Source organism: Penaeus japonicus, unplaced genomic scaffold, assembly GCF_977035675.1.
Source record: "Penaeus japonicus unplaced genomic scaffold, GWHDUDI00000001_assembly GWHDUDI00000007, whole genome shotgun sequence".
Lineage (NCBI taxonomy): Eukaryota > Metazoa > Arthropoda > Malacostraca > Decapoda > Penaeidae > Penaeus > Penaeus japonicus.
The window spans coordinates 17,457,405-17,477,282 of record NW_028234409.1 but is presented as its reverse complement, the minus strand read 5'-3'; the positions used below and the strand labels follow the sequence as shown (position 1 = coordinate 17,477,282).

The window sequence follows — 19,878 nt, the reverse complement described above, 5'->3', positions numbered from 1 at the left end:
ACTTTAACTGGGGTATAGCATGCCGCTACTCAATACGGTGCACGTGAGGAGGCTGTTGCACTCTGGTCAACTTTGGTCCTGTTAACTTTATGTTGCCTTTATGTGTTGTCATATGATCAGCTATTTCGGGCAGATGGTGTTGGCACTGTAGTGGAGACGGCGGCAGTGGGATGTGATGGAGATGGTGGCAGAAGCTGCGTTAATGGTGGTGGCCTTGGTGACGATGGTTATATATAGTGATGGTGAAGGTCCTTCTGTATAGTGATAATGCTGGTGACTGTTTGTAAGATGATCGTGGTTGTTGTGTAGTGGTGATTGTGATTGTATATCTGTATATAGTGAAGTCGGTCGCGGATAATCAATGATGGTGGCTGCATATAGTGACATTTGTACATACACAGTTGGCGACTCTGTGTAGTGACGATGTACAGCGATGCTTCATGGTAGAAAAAGTCGCGAGCGAATGAAACAGCTGCGAGCGGAATTGACTTAGGACAGCAAAATGCAGAACGAGGGAAACGGTAAAGGCGTAATAGAGGATAAAGCGTGCATGAAAGAGAAGGGGTCAGGGAGTGTGGGAGGGCTTGAGTAAGTAGGGTTGGGAGGGCCGGAGGAATGGCGAGGAGGAGGAGGAGGAGGAGGAGGAGGAGGAGGAGGAGGAGGAGGAGGAGGAGGAGGAGGAGGAGGAGGAGGAGGAGGAGGAGGAGGAGGTTGGGGCAAAAGCTGGTGCAGGTGGTTGTGGTAATGGCTGTTTTTGTAATGGAGAGAACGGCGGCTGGGAGTGGTGGGGCTTGTGGGGAGAACAAGTAAAGGAATATGTACTTGATATAATACATTCTAAGGAGAGAGCGCGAATAGAATGTCACTGCCAATGCAAAAACGCCACCCGCCATTACTCCGTTGCTTTTTATTATTTATCTTTTTGTTTTGTTGTATCGTCACGGATATAATTGCGCAGAAACGAGATTAGGCCTAGGATTTATATTTCATTATCCCCTTCGAGTTTCGTAACTATATGATGTCATCATAACCTACTTCAAGGTTATCAAGAGACGATTCGATCAACTATTATTGGAATCGATGGTCATTTGTTTCACGTCGAGGGAAGCCCTCTGATTGGTAGGTAGAGTGTACAATCATCCAATCAACGTAAGCACCTGGTCTACCTGTCTCGTTCCAAAATATTCAGGTAATCCAAAATGTTAACGGACTTGTATCCAAGATTACGATTATTATCTTTATCTATCGATATATCCAAGTCTGCTGCGAAGGCAGAGGAATATATTAAAAGCCGGGAAATTGCTACTCACATCGCCGTAGCGGGCTGTTTCGTTGGTCACGTGACCGTTACACATACACCGAATATTGTTATTAATGGTGATGACTTCTTTAGATAAATGAGCGTAAAATACCGTCCCTATGAATGCACACAAACTGTTTCTTGGTGAATTCTGATGCACATCCTGCTCTCGTATCGAGAACCAAGTAAATATTCAGCTCGATATTCCTAAGAGGGCAACGTAGTTCTAAGCTAATAAGATGCACGAATTGACAAGATACAATTAGTGATAGAATGGTTATTAAATTGTGTACTTAATATCTTTTGTAGGGCTAAATGATATTCCATTTAACGCGAGTTTAAAAGTTTCTTCGTAGCATTATTTCATAGTCGTCATTAGTAAAACAGGAATGAAAGTCAAAAATAAACTTGTGTCAAATGAATATATATTTTCATCAGTCACAACAAAAGATTTGAATGCACAGTATATCTTCTTTAAAACAGAGGAAATCACAAACATCCACGAGCCACGGAACGGAAACGTATCGTAAATATTTTCATAAAGGCTTGTGAAAAAAAAAGAAAAAAAAAAACATTCACTCGAACATTTTTCCCCCCGTACAAAATTTCAACGTTTTTACAGCTTTAGCCGTTAGCGATGCGCAACTGGGCCGAAGCAGGAAGAATCGATGACAGAAGGCATCCCTGAGGAGCACCGGTGGGCGTGAATATGCAGGGGTTCCCTTTCACGCACAAAATACCGAATCCAAACCTTCTATATTGTGAGGACTCAATCGTTGCGCTTTTGTTTTGGCTGGACTTCTATGAAACTGCGAAAAGTCATCTGAAGCGTTTAATTAACTGCAGCCCCGTGGAATGTATTTATGGAGCTATGTTACAAATGTAGAAAAAAGGCTATAGAATAAAATATATAATTAGTAGTCCATAATGAATGCGACTGAGCTGAACGCTATAGCGTCACGTTTCGAACAATAATTATATATTTATTCTATCTGAAGCCGTTTGCGCGCTCGGTAATTATCTGAATTGGCTCAGTTAAGTAGAGTGGAATTGCTCAAGACTTACGCAAGCCACTACCAAGAAAAAAATATATGTATAAATAAATAAAATGAATACAAGAATTAAAAGTACGAGAAGTGTTGGCTGAAGAAAGTTAGAAGTAAACCTAAACATTCCATCCCGCCACATATAAAAACGAGAAAGGGAATAAAGAAAATAAAAGAGAAGAAAGAGGGATAGAGAGTGAAGAAAAAAAACCTTAACAAGTATTCAAAACTTTGCAAAAACAACCATTAAAAATCTCCTTTAGACGGGGGAACGGGGGGGAGAGGGGAGGGGGGATGGAGGGCGACTCCCGAGGAAAACAGAATCATCATTTCCTTGGGAGTTCGACACTTCCTTACACTGTTTGTCTTGAGAGAGAACAGGGATGCGGAACTCGAGGGGATAATAACGACCTTTTTTTAAAACTTTATTTGGAGGGGGAATGTCTGGGAATTTCCTTAGAACTGTGTTGATTTATCCGTTAAATCAACCTTCCTTTCCTTCTTAACGTCTTTTTTTCTCTTTCCTTTTTACCCGCGTTTTTTTTGTTTTTTCCTTTTTTTAAGTTTCTTATTTTCTACGGCTTCTTCATCAACACCTCAATCTTGTTACTCCTCGCACACCCCCCAGCGATAAGAAATGATATTTCGTCCAAAACTGATACATCTGACAGATTCCGCATTCCCCCGTCACCTGCTTCTTTTCTCTTAGTCCCTTTTTTGCGCGCCTACTCCGCCAGCCCCCATTAATGAATCACCACGCATGCCAATCCCAATGTACATCAAGAAGCCAAAAACTTCCACTGCGTTCGAAGGTGAAAATTCCGATTTGCATTTCAAATGTTGTACTACATAGTGCTCAGCGCGGAGATTATTGGATTGAAATGTGACAAGAGAAAGTCTTGGTGTTACACAAGGCGAATATCAGATTTGTTATCATGTATCTCTACGGCAAAGTGTGTATGGAACCTTTTATGCAAATACACTAAAATTCTGTCGGATCAAACCCCCTCGGACGGCCTAGGAACCATGATATTGCATTAGTGTTCCCTGCATAAAAACCACCACTACGAAGGGGGCTGTTGATGCTGCCATCTGGGAGAGAAAAAGTGAATTATTAAGGCATACATCTACTGGAAGTACATTCTGTATGTACAGTAATGTAAAAGTCTCCTATTTTAATGGAATGCTTATTGTTAGACTTGAATCTGAAACTTTTACGTCAAATGAAAATATTATAATGCAAGAAAAAAATAGGAATAATAAATGCGCTGGATCTCGGTGTTGGTTCTCGTGTATCGCGTTTCTTGAAAAGTGCTCACCCACAAAAGATGCCGATTGGCGGATTAGGTGCTGTGTCCGAATTCCACATTGGGCAAGGCGGCCGTGCTAGTATTTCTGACTTTTGTATTTCAGCTAATCTTATTTTCTGCAGGGGGAAATATTGCAGATCTGAAAACCATGCGTCAGAATATCCACACCAAGTTGAATTTGGTATGTAAATGACCATCAGGAGTCGAAGCAGAAGTAAAGTGAAGCCAAGTCTCAGTGTTTCCGACACCAGATTAAAAGGGTTGGGTCCATTACTAAGGGATGGGGGAGTAAGTTAGGCGGATGCAAGGTTGCCGCATGTCGGCTGACGAGTAGTGGATGTCTTGCTTGATGAAAATAATACATTTTGCCCAAATATAACGAAATTATTCGCACATGATGACATCGGATCGGGAGATTAATTTCCATTACACCCAATGACAGTAACAAGCAGTGCCAAGACGAGACGAATGCCATTTTTAGCGCATGGCCGCGAATCGGGAGATTTCAAGGCATGATGGGTAATATGACTGATCGGGGAAGATGGCTTAGATGAGAGTCAAGGTTACCAGAGAACCATGTGTGGGGGCAGGGACCAAGTGGAGAAGGAGGGGGAGGAGGAGCAGGAGGATGGGGAGAAGGAGGGACAGGAGGAGAAGGGGGAGGGGAAGGAGATGGCGATGAAGAAGTGGAAGCTAGAGGAGAGAGGAGACTTCACTCCATACGTGATGAGGGAAGGAGTCTTCAGGGAGTCTAGGGGGGAAAGAATCTCCGAAAGAAACAAAAGTTGAATGAAAACGTAAAGAATATACAGGCTATTTTTACGATTGTTTTTATTATTTTCCATCGTTATCATCATTACCGTTTCCGCTACTTGCTGCTGCTACTACGACTAATAATGTTGATTCTTTTACTGCTACTAGTGGGTATAGTACTACTGCTACTGATGCCACAACTACAAATAACACTACTACCACCACCACAACCACTACTACTGCTGTTGCTATTACTACTAGTTTTCTGCTATTACTAGTTTTGTTACTACTCTTACTTCTACCACGACGATCACTACTACTACTACTACCACTATTTTTAACACTACTGCTACCTCTACTACTACTAATGATAACGATGATAATATTAACAGTATAATAGTTATAATGTTTTTTTATTGTTTTTGTTTTTTTAATGAGAAAATTGATAATGATAGAAAGAATACTGGTAACTGTTGTACATATAGTAATTATTAACGTTTTGAAATTATAATAAACCACTAATGATAAAATTAGTGAAGATAATACTTATGATGATGATAATGACGATGATGATATTATTATCATTATTATTATTATTATTATTATTATTATTATTATTATGATCATGATAATAATAGTAACTTGAATAACGGTGACGTTGAGGCGAGCACAAAGGCTGCGAAAAGACCCTCGCGAGTAAAGCGGCGGCCAGGGAATCATACACCCGAACCTTCTCCAAAACTATCAAGACCAAACACAATGTTACATATCGTACCCCGCCAAGCCATTGCCATCGCACGCACACAGACATTCTACACATACATAGACACCCACACGCTCACACACACACACGCACACACACGCACGTTCAGCACCCGAGGCTGCGGAATTCAGCTTCATTCTCGAACTACGTCAGCACACGAGGCCCTAGCTCCACTCCTGACCTTCTTACTTAGGATACTTACACTTATTACACGCTTCGGCCAACCTACCACCCACCACCAATGCTGCCACCAACACAAAACTCGCCCCCACAAACATGACCGCTGCCGCCGCCGCCACAACCGCCGAAGCAATTGAGTCAATCACAGGGCAGAAGGATCGGGCCAAGTGACTGATTGAAGTGGGTTCAGATCTCCTACTCGATGGGGGTGAGCTGTTATTGAAACTCCTGCTGAGCGATCGCCTGATGCTATTTTGTTTACTTGTTTATATTTTCCCAATCCTTCCTTCCTTTTTTTTCTTCTTCTTCTTCTCTTCTTGGTCCTTCTTATTCTTCGGGCTCGTATGTGATTTGTGTAAAGTACATACATCAAAAGGAGCTGCGACTTACCCTCCAACACTTGAAGTAGACAAAGGTTCATTCGGATAGCCATAAAAACTCGGGCCCCTTGACGCATACCATAGGGGCGTCTATAGAATCACGTGACTGACTCATTGATGATGTTGAATGATCGTTACAAGGATAATTGCCATCAGTGCGTCCCCTAACAAAAAATATGAGGGTAGTAGATAGGGTATGCCTACAATGCCCCTTGACTAGATCCCATTTCTGTCATTCACAAGTAACTCGTAGACCCATTAAAACAAATGCCACCGACCATTATTTTTACACATACACGTTACTAGTTATCTAAAAGTACATATATGCGGGTGTGAGGAAGAGGCTCAAGAGTTTTCGACAGCTGTTCGTACAAGTGGGATTTGAATGAATGACGTCACAATCCGTAGACGCGGGTCCGCCACTTTCATGCTTTTATTTTTTGTCTCTCTCTCTCTCCTTCGCAAAGTGTCTCCCATCCACGAACTGGGATCCCTCGCCGTGAGTGCACCAATACCCTGGAAAATACACCGAATTCAGAGCAAGGACATATACATATACAAAACAATCCCAAAAGCATGAAAGATTGCCTATGGGATTACGAGCGTTCAGACTGCCACATCAATAAACATGACGAACACAGAGTACTGGATAAATAAACAAAACTATATACCGTATGGGAGAGCTTTTTGGGCAGATTTAGAACTTATCGGAGGCTTATATCACCGCTCGGGTTTAGGATCCAACAGGCTGAAACGGGATCCACGGCTGTTTTAGGCCCTAATATAGAGTGGGAGGGAGAAGGGGGCGGTAGGGGGGGAGGGGCGGGCTTAAGATAATATATATGGGATGAAAGGCCACGACTGATGCGAGGGAATAAGCCCACTGCAAGGAAGAACAGAGGAGGCGCAAGAAACCCCAAGGATTTCGCGACAGGAGAAGAACAGGGGAAGAATAAAGAGAATGTAGAACTGAAACGAGTGGATTTAAAATAGGTCGGGAACCTTAAGCCATAATTGGTAGTAGAGAGAATTTGTCTTATTTTAGAACGGCTGTGATATATTTATATAGCTTGCGCCAAAGTTACCCCATTTGGATTTTCAAAGCCAATGAACTCGTTGCAATAAAATTCATATCCTAGAGAGAGAAAAATGTGTGCGTGTGCGTGTGTGTGTGTGTGTGTGTGTGTGTGTGTGTGTGTGTGTGTGTGTGTGTGTGTGTGTGTGTGTGTGTGTATGTCTGTCTTTGATGTGTATGCAGACACAGTTTTAAACGTCGCGTCATAAGTTTCGCTTCGGCGTAGTGCACTCACACTGCTATTGTCCTGACCGTGGTGTAAAAATAAAAGTGATCGCCGCTAATAAAAGATCACCAAGAGCCACGCCGTTATAGTTGAAGCACCTATTCGAAACACCAGCAACAGCGACTATAATGTCACTAATGCACTTAACACCATCTTACCGCGAGATCTCCAAATCCCCGACACTCTAAACAAGTCTACCAACAAATCCAATGAAAAATCCGAAATCCCCTGAAATCCTAGACAGGGGAGCAGATGGCCGCAAGAAGGGCAGGCGCGACACCATGGATAAGGGGGAAGAAAGGCATAAAAGGAAAGAAATAACGCGTAGGAGTCAATCCCAAAAGAGGGGGAAGATATCAAGTCACTGATGGAGCTAAAGGGTTACGGGGACCGGCGAAGGGCGAGGGTGGGGTGGGGGTGGGGGTAGGTGGTTGGGGGGATGGAGTGGTTGAGGGTACTGAGGGGGTTGGAGGAAGGGAGGGTAGAGCGGGTGGAGGTGGGGGTGGGTGGGGGAGGGGATGGAGGGAGGGTGGGAAGGGAGTCGGAGAAGGGTTGAAGGGAGGGTGGGTGGATGGGTGGGTGATGGGAGGGAGATGGGGAGAGACGAGGGCTGGCTGGCTAGCTGGGTGCAAGGGATGTGGGTAGGGGTGGGGGGTGGTGGGCAGGGATGGAGGGGGAGAGAAGGGAGGAGAAGGGGGGAGGGGTATTTGGGCAAGGGTGGCGTGGGTTTTATTATTCTGTTTATTTATGTTTGATTTGAAAAGACACCCTCCATGCGCGGTTCACTACTGTACATTTTTTCCCTTTTAGACGACCCCTCTTTTTTCTTCTTCTTTTTTTCTTTAACATATGATAATCATTATACGCTTTGCTTCTGGTTGGAATCTTTAAGAAAAAAAAATCGTTCAAAGTGTCTCGACGATATTACATATAAGAAACTCCTCCCTCATATTCCGAGAGAGTCCCCCAAAAAAAACATCATAGTTTTTAGCAAGATTTTATCACTCTACACATACTATTTATCAAAAAAATTGACATGATTAATAATTCAATAAGCTCCGAGGAAGATAAAAAGGAGAAGATAATCTCCCCCTCCCCCCCATTGTAAGTGTGAGCAAACAGCTTTTTAACGGGCCGACGTAACGCCTCGGGTCCTTCGGTAACTCTGTTCCTTACATGCCGATGGTCCAACTTTTGCAATTAAAACTCTCATCAATGCTTTCACATCCCCGCGGACCTCATAATTAATCTTTATGCTCGCTGATGAAAGGTGATTTGAGAGAGAGAGAGAGAGAGAGAGAGAGAGAGAGAGAGAGAGAGAGAGAGAATGAATATACCAAGAGTAGACGCAAAGTTTCATCTTATGGTAATAGCAACCTGATTCCCTTTATTTTGAAATATACATTCTCTTCATATTTCTTCATCCCGCCCCTCCTCCTTCCTTCCTCTCCTTCCTCTCCCCTTCCTCCTCCTCCTCCTCCTCCTTCCTCCCCACCCTCTCTCCTCCCTTCCTCCTCCTCCTCCCTCCTCCTACCCCCCTCCTCCCCCTCTCCTCCCTCCTCCTTCCTCCTCCCCCTCCTCCTCCTCCTCCTCCTCCTTCCTCCTCCCCCTCCTCCTCCCTCCTCCCCCCTCCTCCTCCTCCTCCCCCCCCTCCCTCCTCCTCCCCCCCCTCCTCCTCCTCCCTCCTCCTCCTCCTCCTCCTCCTCCTCCTCCTCCTCCTCCTCCTCCTCCTCCTCCTCCTCCTCCTCCTCCTCCTCCTCCTCCTCCACCACCACCACCACACTCGCGTCCGGGCACTGAGGCATGTGACAACTGCCAGGTTCTCCCGACAGAAAGATGAGCATTGCCGTAGATGCTGATCATAACGGCAGATAGCAGATTATTTCGGGGACTAAACGACGGTCCTAATGATCTGAATTTTCCCGCTTTTGAAGATGTATGCGAAGGGGACAAGTTAAGGGAAAGGGGCTTAGTAATTGGTTGTTTGGGTATTTCTTATTTCGTACTTTTTTTCTTTTTTTTTATCAGATGATGTATCACTTAATCTACTTATTACGCTCATCTCCCCTGACTTTTTTCGATTTTTTCTTTTTTCTTTTTTGTAACTTCTTTCACTCGTTTCGGTGTCTAACCAACCATCTTTTCTCTCATGCTTCCCCTCAACCTCGCCCCTTGCCGACCGTGCCCGCCCCTTCTCCCCCTCCCCCCACCTCTTCCTCTCTCTCTTTCTCTCATTCTTTCTCCTACTTTTTTCTCTCTTTCTCTCTTCTTCTCTTATGCACTACTTTTCCTTCACTATCTCTCTCCTCTTTCTCCCCCTCTCTCCTCCATTTCCCCCACTCCCTCTTTCCTTTCTCTACCCTTATCTCCTCCCTTTCCCCCACTCTCTCTCTCCATCTCCCCCCTTTTTTCTCCTTCTCCTCACCCCTTTTCTCCTTCTCTTCCCCCCTTTTCTCCTTCTCCCTCCCCCCTCCCCTCCCCTCCCCCTTTGCCGCCGCCACGCTGCCGTCGACCACGCATGTTCCAACCCTTTCCCTCCATAGATCATTCATTATAAGTGACTTTTGATCCGGACCAAAAGGGATGGATTCAGATCGTATTCAGATGGGACTGAAAAGGATCCCACGCCTTAATCTGAACAGAGCGACGTGGGATATAAATGTGTTTGGTTTTGACGTCTATGGCATTTTTTTTTCTTCTTTATCTCTTTCCTTTTTATATAAGATGGGAATCAGAACGATGCCAAAAGACCCGAACTGAAAAACAGGCTTCATTAGATATATTCATTTTTTACTTCTTCTTCTCTCTCTCTTCATCTGCGGTACAAATGCTAAGAAAAAGGACACAAAACATCCTCCTATATGGTACGCAACACCACGCGCGTATCAACTACTTCATTTTATGCGTAGATGATGTTTTTGCCGCGTCCATACGATCCGCCACACATGGGGTTGAGGCGGGTTGGATCCTTTCACTAAGGGAGCTGGATTTCATGAACGATTGATGTGAAGCATTAGTATCCCGATTATTTTTTTTTTTTTCTTATGTGCATTTTCTTCTCGTAGCATCATCTTTTTTTTTATGAAAGTATTACTATGCGTAACTTTTGAAAGTGTTTTTTTTATTTCATTAAGAATGCGTTTTTTTGTTTTGTTTGTTTCTTGCCGACTCGGAAATGTTATGCAACGTATTCATTCTAAGAGGCACGGCATTATTGAAACGCCAAAAATCACGTAAGGTTTCGCCAAGACGTTGACAGTTTGAGGGATCGAATGCATAAAGCCGCTGTACACTTAATCCCTGGAGCGTTATTACGAACTCTGTGCATCACGTCACCCCGTACATCTTCCCGGTGACACTTTGGGAATTATGCTTCGAGAAGACACAACAATTTTCGTGCTATTAAAAGAAAAGAGGGGATGGGGGGGGGGAAGGGGGAGAGGGGAGGGGAAAGAAGAGTCACATAAAAAAATATGTTGTCTTCCAGCTGTTTTGGTTCAGGATGGGAACAAGTAGGGGAACAAAATGAGATGGGACGAGGGGAAGGGGCGGGGAAGGTGGTGGGTGGTGGGTGAAAGGGGTCATGGGAGAAAGGGGGGAGAGCTCGGAGGGAAAGAACGGGAGGGTGGGGGTGGGGAGGGGAGGAAGGGAGGGTGATCTGGTGCATCTAATATTTCCTGATATTTATCTGTTACCTAAAACAAGGGGTTGAGAGAGAGAGAGAGAGAGAGAGAGAGAGAGAGAGAGAGAGAGAGAGAGAGAGAGAGAGAGAGAGAGTCGAACGGAACAGGACTAACAAAAAGCAAAATTCTTCAATTAAAAGTCGAATCAACAGTCGAAGAGGAAGTCCAGAGAACTTACGAAGAAAATTACCCCCCCCCCCCCGAGTGTGTTTGTGGTTAAGGATGCGACTTAAATGAGGTTGTGACTCTCAGGTTGTAGATGTCTTGCAGATGGTCATGGTTGTACAACATGCGTATGTACTGGAGCTTTGCAGAACTTAGTAAAATCATGAGTTTAGAGGGACCAGGCTGGAGTAACCGAACTTTCCTCATGGAAATGCACTCATGGGGTTATAATCACCTCTAAAGTCACAATGATTACGCTTTATGCGGTAATCACGGGTACACCCTTACCTACATGTCGTAAACATGGTTATTACGTTTCAATTACCGCGCTCGGCCGTATTTCTTATCCGGGAAGCATTAGAGCAGTTGGCATAACCTCCCCTCAGACGCAAGAATAAAGAGGAGGGCGCGAGCCACGGCCAATGAGGAGTGTCCAAGAGCGGGACGTGGAGAGGAACAAAGAGCCAGAAGCAGAGAGAGCCACGGTGGCACCCTCCTTTTTGTGTGCCGCTGCGCGATGGGTGTCACATGGCACCAACCTTCCAGCCAAGAAAGACAATTAGTTGCACAAAAAAGGGAAAAAGGATCGATGGCGTTGACTTTTCAAATGTGCTTGAGTCCGCTTTCAGCAAACGCACACACACACAAAAAAAGTTTTATGCTCCGACTTAAAGCATTAAATAACCATATGAAAAAGTACTCAAAATATATATCACGCAATGATTAAATATATATGCTTCGAATTATTGTTTGGTGTTAGATTCACCAGTAAACAAGGCCGGGAGAGAACAAAAACCCTTGTAGATAAAGCTTCATTTGAAGAAAGCTTTTGTTGGCTACATGTGACAGTCATTACCACTTGCTTTTTGCTCTCCAGTTACCGCGTCTCTCTTACCCATTTATTATTACAGTTTGGAGATTAGACCGCCTCATAATTCCACGGTTCCCAAGTCCTCCCGCTCCGTCACCAGGCGCACGCACGCACGCACGAAGGGTAGAACTGATATGAAATATACAAATAAAGGATCACAAGTCAAAAATTTACACATTAATTGCTAGCATCAGTCAAGTGCAGTGTCTGGTGGTACCTGGCACCCGGCAGTAATTTGCATATGGCACTCCGGCATTATATAACATTTTGACAGCACCCTAGTGTCACCTGATCCGGCCTGGGCCAAAGAGAAAAAAAAATCGGTCTCCTCATTTGCATACTCGGACATCGTATGACTAGGAAGTTCTGTTCTTTTGAATTTTAGTCGCGTTTATGGCCATGAATTGTGGAAATTCTGTTTATAATTTTCTAATTACTTGGAACCATAGTTTTTTTTTCAAAAGTAGCCTCGGCTTTTCTGTCTATGAATTCACGTATAGGGTATGGATATATATATATATATATATATATATATATATATATATATATATATATATATATATATATATATATATATATATATATATATATATATATATATATATATATATATATATATGCATGCCTACAAACATACATATATATACAAAAACACACACACGTGTTTGCGTGAGTCAATAATCTGATCCATATTACCAAATAGTAGTACCTCATGTATGTATGAATATTCGCTAAAACTGCTCGATAAAATTTTAGTGGTTTATTCACAAATTCGCATAATACAGTGTTTGTATTTGCGTGTGCACAGAGCCATTGTGCCAATGCGCGCATGTATTTCTCTCTCTCTCTCTCTCTCTCTCTCTCTCTCTCTCTCTCTCTCTCTCTCTCTCTCTCTCTCTCTCTCTCTCTCTCTCTCTTTCTCTTTATATAAATATATATATATATATAAAGATATATATATATATATATATATATATATAAAGATATATATATATATATATAAAGATATATATATATATATATAATATAATATATATATATATATATATATATATATACTCATATATATATATATATATATATATATATATATATATATTATATTATATATATATATATAATATATATATATACATACATACATACATACACATACATACATACATACATACATACACACACATATGTGTGTGTTTATTTATATATAATACACCGTAACCCTTGCCACACAAACAAGCACAGAGCCACTCTTGTGTACATAAACATACGAACGTATAATTATGGCAACATTTACAGATCAATATCGACGCGTCATCTTCCCCTTCTGTGTTATTACATTTCCTCCTACGCAGCCAATATGGGACATTAGGAGGTTATTACCCGGCCTTTATTCATTACTGTTATCACTGTGTTTCTTCGCTCTTGGCGCTTGGTCTCTTAGCGTCGCTGCTGTATTTGTATTTCTCTGGAGAGGTAAAGGCCCATAAACACACACACACACACACACACAAATATTTTTAGACAAAAATGTGTATGTATGTATGTATATATTGTAACAAACGCATATACATGCAAACACAAGTAGATACACGCGTTTACATATACTTATATTTATTGTTTGTTTTACAGTATTTTTCTTGTTTTAACCATTTAAGGACATTCGGTTACTCTTCGTTAATATAAGTAATTATTTCTTATTCTAAATTATCTTGCACCCAGTGATTATCATTTTTCCCATTCACATTATAACTAAAATATCTTATAATATCTTGATGTTGAATATAGATTATCTACAATTTCACAATTCAGGATATATTTATCTATCTAACACATTATCGAAACATCTAGCACAGTGCAAGAGTTTCGCCCCATGTTCTTTCCCCACCATGTCTTTCGTGTTTATTTATTTTATTATAAGACCGTACTGGAGTTCCGTACGAGTCCGCGTGCTGCTTTGTGTCACGTGATGTTATAACATATACTCGTTCCAGGTTCGAGGAGCCGCATCCTCAAGTTCGGCGTCGGCTCTATCGCTAATGGAAGCTGCGGAAGTAGGTTCAGATGCATTTTACGTTCGGTTAAGGTTGTTGTTAGTGGTAGGGAGCTCTGTTACCATTCGTTCTGAATGGATGGTGAGGTTCTTCTTGTTTAACTATCTACCATGTAAGCGTTTCTCTTTTCTTAACTCTGTGGGAGTGAATGGTGTGACTAAACACTCACACACACATAAAAAAAAAATGTTTTGGTTTGGTTCTCGTGTATTTTGAGTAAGTATTGTGTTTTGTGTGTACTCATTATTTATATTTAATTTTAACTGCCTCCTTTTATCTTCGTAATAATTTTCCCCTTTGTCTTGCTTGGTTCCTGATTTTTCTTCGTATAACCTATCCCTATCCTAAGCTCCTTCCCGGCTTCCTCCCTCTCTTTCCTTTTTTCACTCTTACTTTTTTTTTCAAACTTCCTTCCCCTCTTCCTCCTTCCCCTCCGCCCTCCCCAGACTCCCTCCTCTCGCCCCGGCTCATCCTGTCTCCTGATCATCCCCATAAAACACTGTCTGCTTCCTTAACGCTTCCCCACTACTGTTCTTTTTCAAGCCCTCGGCCACAGTTCATTAGCATACTGGTGTGGGAGGCTTGTTCCCACGATCACAAGGTGGGCGGTGTTGGGTGGCATGGGCGGTTGACGTGGCATGGGCGGCCGTTAGAACTCGGTGCAGCGGCGGAGGAGAGAGAAATCCATCACAGGAGAGGTTTACAGTAGGTGACGCTAGAGCTTGAAATCCTTTAAATCTGGCGGAGAGCCTCGAGCATATCCTTAGGCCTAACGGGAGGAGCTGATGGATAGGTCGACAGACTCTGCCCTCAGCGGACTCGATGATAAATTATACATTCCGTCCTCGACAGGTGTTTCGTTTTCTTCAATAAAGATAGAATACTCGTGCATGGGCGGAAGGTGACAGGCATCCCTCCCCCTCATTCCCTCCCTCCCCCCTCCCTCCCTTCAGCTGACATCTTGATAACAGTGACAATCGAACCCTCAATCCTTTACTCTGTCACCAACTCAAACTGTGCCTTCTGGAACGAACCAATATATCAATCAGTGCCATCAAGACCATGGGCCTTGAATAGTGTGGGAACGCTTGGAGCCTGGCCTCTTTCCCCTTCCTCTTAATTTTACCCCTTTTCCTCCCCTTCCCCCTCCCTCGTGGTCTCCCCTCGCCCGTCAAAGAGTTACCCCCCAGGAATGGCGACTGGGGAATGTTATGTATGACTTCCCTTAGCTGTGGCATATTCAAATTTCCCAGACAGTTATGAAGAACGTATATCATCCGATGGGAGGACAGGGGGTGGGGGAGGGGAACAGAGCAGGGGGAGGGGAGGGGGCGGAGGGAGAGGGTAAGGCGTGGCGGGTGGGAAGACGAGGGAACAGAGGGGAAGCGAAAGGGGGGGGAGACGATGAGGGAAAACGGGCGCACAATGAATTCTTTTACATAATTATTTGTTTATTTCTTGTAGTATATTTCATATAGACAGATAATAAAAAAATAGTTGATGAGACGTGCCTATTTCAAAGTAGTAATGCAGTTTTTTTAATATCTGTGATAAGATCATTGTTTCGAGTCTGTCAACAAAGAAAACGGGTAAATGTACTGTCGCAGTTCCTCATTAGAAGCGACGCGTTCTTGTTCTTATAGAAATACGTCAATTAATAGTTTCACGATGGTGGTGTCCTTAAGTCAGTTTCCGTAATCCTTGAATGTTCTGCTTCCATTGTCTTTGCTTAATGCACTGTGAAGGTTCTTGAGTATAATAAACACATTCCTCCTTAATTTTCGTTGTTTTTATTACTGTTAATATTACCTTGTCTGAGTGCTATCGGTCCATCGCGGTCGCCTCCCAGAATCATGGCCGACATAAATATCTCTGATGTAGTATTTTATGCAGCGTTAGATGACAGTACCGTCATATGCGGCGAGGCTACACTCAAGTGCGGCCGTAGTAAGGATAAACGTTATGGTAGTTTGAGTTGTTGAAGTAGTGGCAGTGGCTTTGGCTAAGGCGACTGCGGTTAAGAAGTGATGGCGGCGGTGTAGGTGGCACTGTACGTACGGACGCTAGGATAATCGCCTTAATGCCTTCGGTGATGGTGGTGCGTGGTAATAAGCTTCGACTAAAGATGGCGTTAGTGGTGTTAATGGTAAGGGGCTTGTAGTGGCGGCGGTGTTGGTGGTTGGTGCGATCGCTCGGGCCGTCATTATGTAGGTGGACTCTGAGGTGGTGTGGTGGTAGCGGGGGCGATGCAACTCAGACAGATTGCCTCAATTGGTTCACTTAGTCACCCACACAAAAACACGAAGTATGAGCTGTGGATGAAGAGGCAAGAGGAGAACCGGCTGCAGGTGGAAGAGGCGGAGGAAGGGGAGGAGGGAATGGAGGACGAGGAAGGGAGATGGGAGATGGAAAGACGAGGAAGAAAGGGAGAGGAAAGCCTTGATTATAGAGAGAGCATGCATAATGTTTTTTTTGAAGAAAAGAACAAACAAAACGCCATGAAAATGATTTCTCAGAAGGGAAAAGAACCGAGAAAAGGCCACAAAAACCGCCCCAGGGTACACAAAAAAGGCGGGAGAGCGAAACATAAAGTAAACGAAGATGAGAGAGAAGGACTTGGATGGTTGACCTCCACTTACTCATGAATGGTGAGTCATAAGACATTCATTTATTGTCCTCCCGCGCGGTGACGGCAGAGGCTCCGGCCTACCAAGATGGAGGAGGGATGCCACTATTCTTACTTCTCTGAGGATTCTGCTCCTTTCTGCGCGGCTATTTTGGCGGCTGTTCCTTGACGTTGGGAGGGTGGAGGGACGGGGAGGGAAGGGGCTTGTTTACATGTCACACACACTAACACACACACACACACACACACACACACACACACACACACACACACACACACACACACACACACACACACACACACACACACACACACACACACACAGACCACACGTACATACATATACACATACAAACATGCATACGTACGTACATCCAAGCATGCGCGCACACATGCATAATATTATGACTACCCATAACAAGAGTTCTGACGAGATCAAACTGGTCACTTGGTGAAGCAAGCAGTTGAATCGAACAAAAGCGCCAAAGGCAGCAGCCCGGACCAAGCAGACGCAGCAAAGAAACAAAAGCAGGAGAGACTTCGTGCTGCGAGCCACGTTACTTATATGTTATCTGTCACATACCCAAAATAGCGTATTATAAAGCCTTCACGACTGACAGAAGGAGGAGAAGGGAGAGTCGTAATGAGACCCCCTTATTCCAACGCTGCTATCTCGCGAAGTGTATTGCATGAACAGCTTCGGAAAATATATTAAAGCGTGGCATCACACGAATTTTTCGTGAGCCCTGAAGGGCGAGCGTTTGAGCAAAGGGCGTGGCGCGAGGGGGAGCTTCGGAGGAATGACTCGACCAGAACGGCAAAGGCGAACCGACGTCGCCATCTGATCGGACACGACACGGCGACGAGGAAAACCGATCGTGCGAGAGGCGACAGGGTTCGTCTTGACGCGACGGCGCTGCGAGAACACGCCAGCACACACGCCAAGCAAACAACAACACGGGAGGGGAAAGGGGAGTGACAGAGGCGATGGGAACACGTGATAACATGAGGCAAGAGATATTCTTGCACAAAGGGGCCTGAATGCAAGGTAGACATTTTGTTATAGATGACATTATCGTGCAGGATGTAAGAAAGATGTGAAGAAAAATAATATAATAGACACAAATAAAACGGAAGAGTTTGGCACCAAATAACAATGTCTAGATATAAACGATAAGAAGAGAGAGAGAGAGAGAGAGAGAGAGCGAGAGCGAGAGCGAGAGCGAGAGCGAGAGCGAGAGCGAGAGCGAGACAGAGAGAGAGAAATTAAGAAACTATTTTGTCCTTGATTTAATTCTGAGTACTAGATTAAACTGTATCTAATGACTCCGTAATGATAAAAACAATCTGCGAACTTCTTGCCATATCCAGTTAAAGTTGATCTTGATCGTTTTCATCTTAGTCAACCTTCTGCTCACAGTCGTCTCTCTCTCTCGCGCAAGGCGTCGTCGTAACCACTAAAATTGCGGTGGTCGTCCGTATTTGTCGTCCTCGGCGACGTGGTGGCAACAAGACGCAAGTGTCGGGCCCTCTGATAAGCTCGTCACCATTGCTTATAGTCGCCGTCCTAAAACTGCAAAACATGATTTTTGGCCTCAAGGGGTTTAGGCCGGCGCTTAAGAAAGAGAAGGGCGACTGCTGCCCAGAAAGATTAACGTATGTTAAACACACTCTAGGATGTAAGGAAAGAGTTAAAACGTCTGACAACCCAATTCTAATTGTCGTATTATTCATGAGAATCAATTACTCTGTTTGTTTTAGAATTCCGTTTAAACAGCAGTCGTAGAAAACGAGATGCACTGAGATGCGTAGCAGATAAGACCGAAGGGAAATTGCCAAAGACTATTTCTTGGAAACCACGTTATTCACTCGCCGTAGTTACAGATGGACGTCACTCGAATTTCGGCTGTCGGGAGTTCCGAAGGAGAAATACTTCACCAACTACGGTTTAGGAAATTCACGCAGGAAGTAAATAAATATAATGTAAATAGGTCTTAATCTCCTTAACTCCGCTATCGCCGGCAGTGATATTTTCGAGTTATAGCGGCAAAATAGTGACAAGCCACTGCAAGAGATTTTTGGTGTGGCCATTTGGTCCGTAAAGAGTTGTAAACGCTTCATTATTATATAAATGTTAATGACACCGGATAGATTTGTTTTTATCATTAGGTTTTTATTAATAGAATCAACGCACGGCAGAGATAATTGTTTGATGAAATGTAGCGATAAACAATTCGATACGGCTGTTCATTAGAAGCCTTGATGGAATGGTAGGAAGGGAATGTAGTAGGGTAGGGAGGGGGAAGGGGGAGATGGGGGGGGGCAAGGGGAGATGGAGGGGAGGGTTGCAGAGGGTTGGAAAAGACTTAGATCTCCCAAACTGTTTATGGCACCCGGTCTGTATCTCTTAAAATCCTTGTTTTTATTTCCTTGATGACACAGTTGCATCTCGTGTCCAAAGCACCTTTCTCTATGACGACATTGGGCTTCCTCTCTCAGGTCTCGCCACCCCCCCCCCCCCTTTCCCACACTTCTCCCTCCCTCTTGACATTCCCTCACCCACCCTCCATCTTTCTTCCCACCCGCCCATCCCTCCCTCCCTTCCTCTCTTCCTCCCTCCCTTCCTTCCTACCTCCATCCCTCTCTCCCTCCCTCCCTCCCTCCCTCCCACTCTCCCTTCCACCCTTTTTCATCCCTCCCTCCCTCCCTTCTTCCCGAGCGACGTGAAAAATGGCCCTCCGCGACCGACACCCCGGCCGGATATTGATACAGATCGCCGGATACTGGATCACTTGCATAAAGCATATCAGTCGCTTGATCTGGGTGTGTCACACGGTCCCGCCTTCACCCCCCCACACCCCCTTTCCCTCCTCCACCCCCAACCTCTTACCCAAACTCCCCCATCTCCCTCCCCCCAACCCACCCTCACCCCCACAAACACACGCACCTCCTCTCCCCTCCTCTTCCCCGCCCGTGGGATCTGCAAGCGGCATCTTCACGCCCATTAATGCCACATCCCGCTGGTGTTTCGTGTATGCCTCTCGTAACCATGAAGGACCTAATTAACTCTTTACCGCAATGATGCTCGTCTCGGCGATGCAGATGGTCAGGATGCATAAAAGATGGCTGTGATAGAGGCAGTGGATAGGTTAAGAAAGATGGTGATAGCAGGAGGAGGATGATAAGAATGGTGAGAGAGGGATAAGGATAATAATTATGATGAATATGATAGTAATAACAAAAACGATAATGGTAGCATTAATGGTAGTGACAATAGCTGTAGTAATAGTAGTAGTAATGGTAGTTTTACTAGTAGCAACAGTAGTAATAGGAGTAGTAGTAATAGGAATTACTGCAATAATAATAATGATACAAAAACGATAATGATAATTTATTAAAAAAAGAAAAAAAAGAAGAAGAAACGACCGCTAGCATTTTCCCGAGTGATC

At 44.0% G+C, this 19,878-nt stretch overlaps 1 protein-coding gene across 49 annotated transcripts in view; it reads left to right on the top strand.

The window, feature by feature from the left end:
• LOC122248827 (homeobox protein cut) overlaps positions 1-19,878 on the top strand; it is a 348,197-nt gene that overhangs the window by 171,290 nt on the left and 157,029 nt on the right. For 43 of the 49 annotated variants that reach the window (XM_086538507.1, XM_086538508.1, XM_086538501.1 and 40 more), the window contains one exon: positions 13,744-13,803. The exons of the other annotated variants lie outside the window; for them this stretch is intronic. In XM_086538507.1, coding sequence (XP_086394633.1) covers positions 13,744-13,803 — 60 coding nt within the window. The remainder of the gene's footprint in view (positions 1-13,743; positions 13,804-19,878) is intronic. 49 annotated transcript variants of the gene reach the window in all.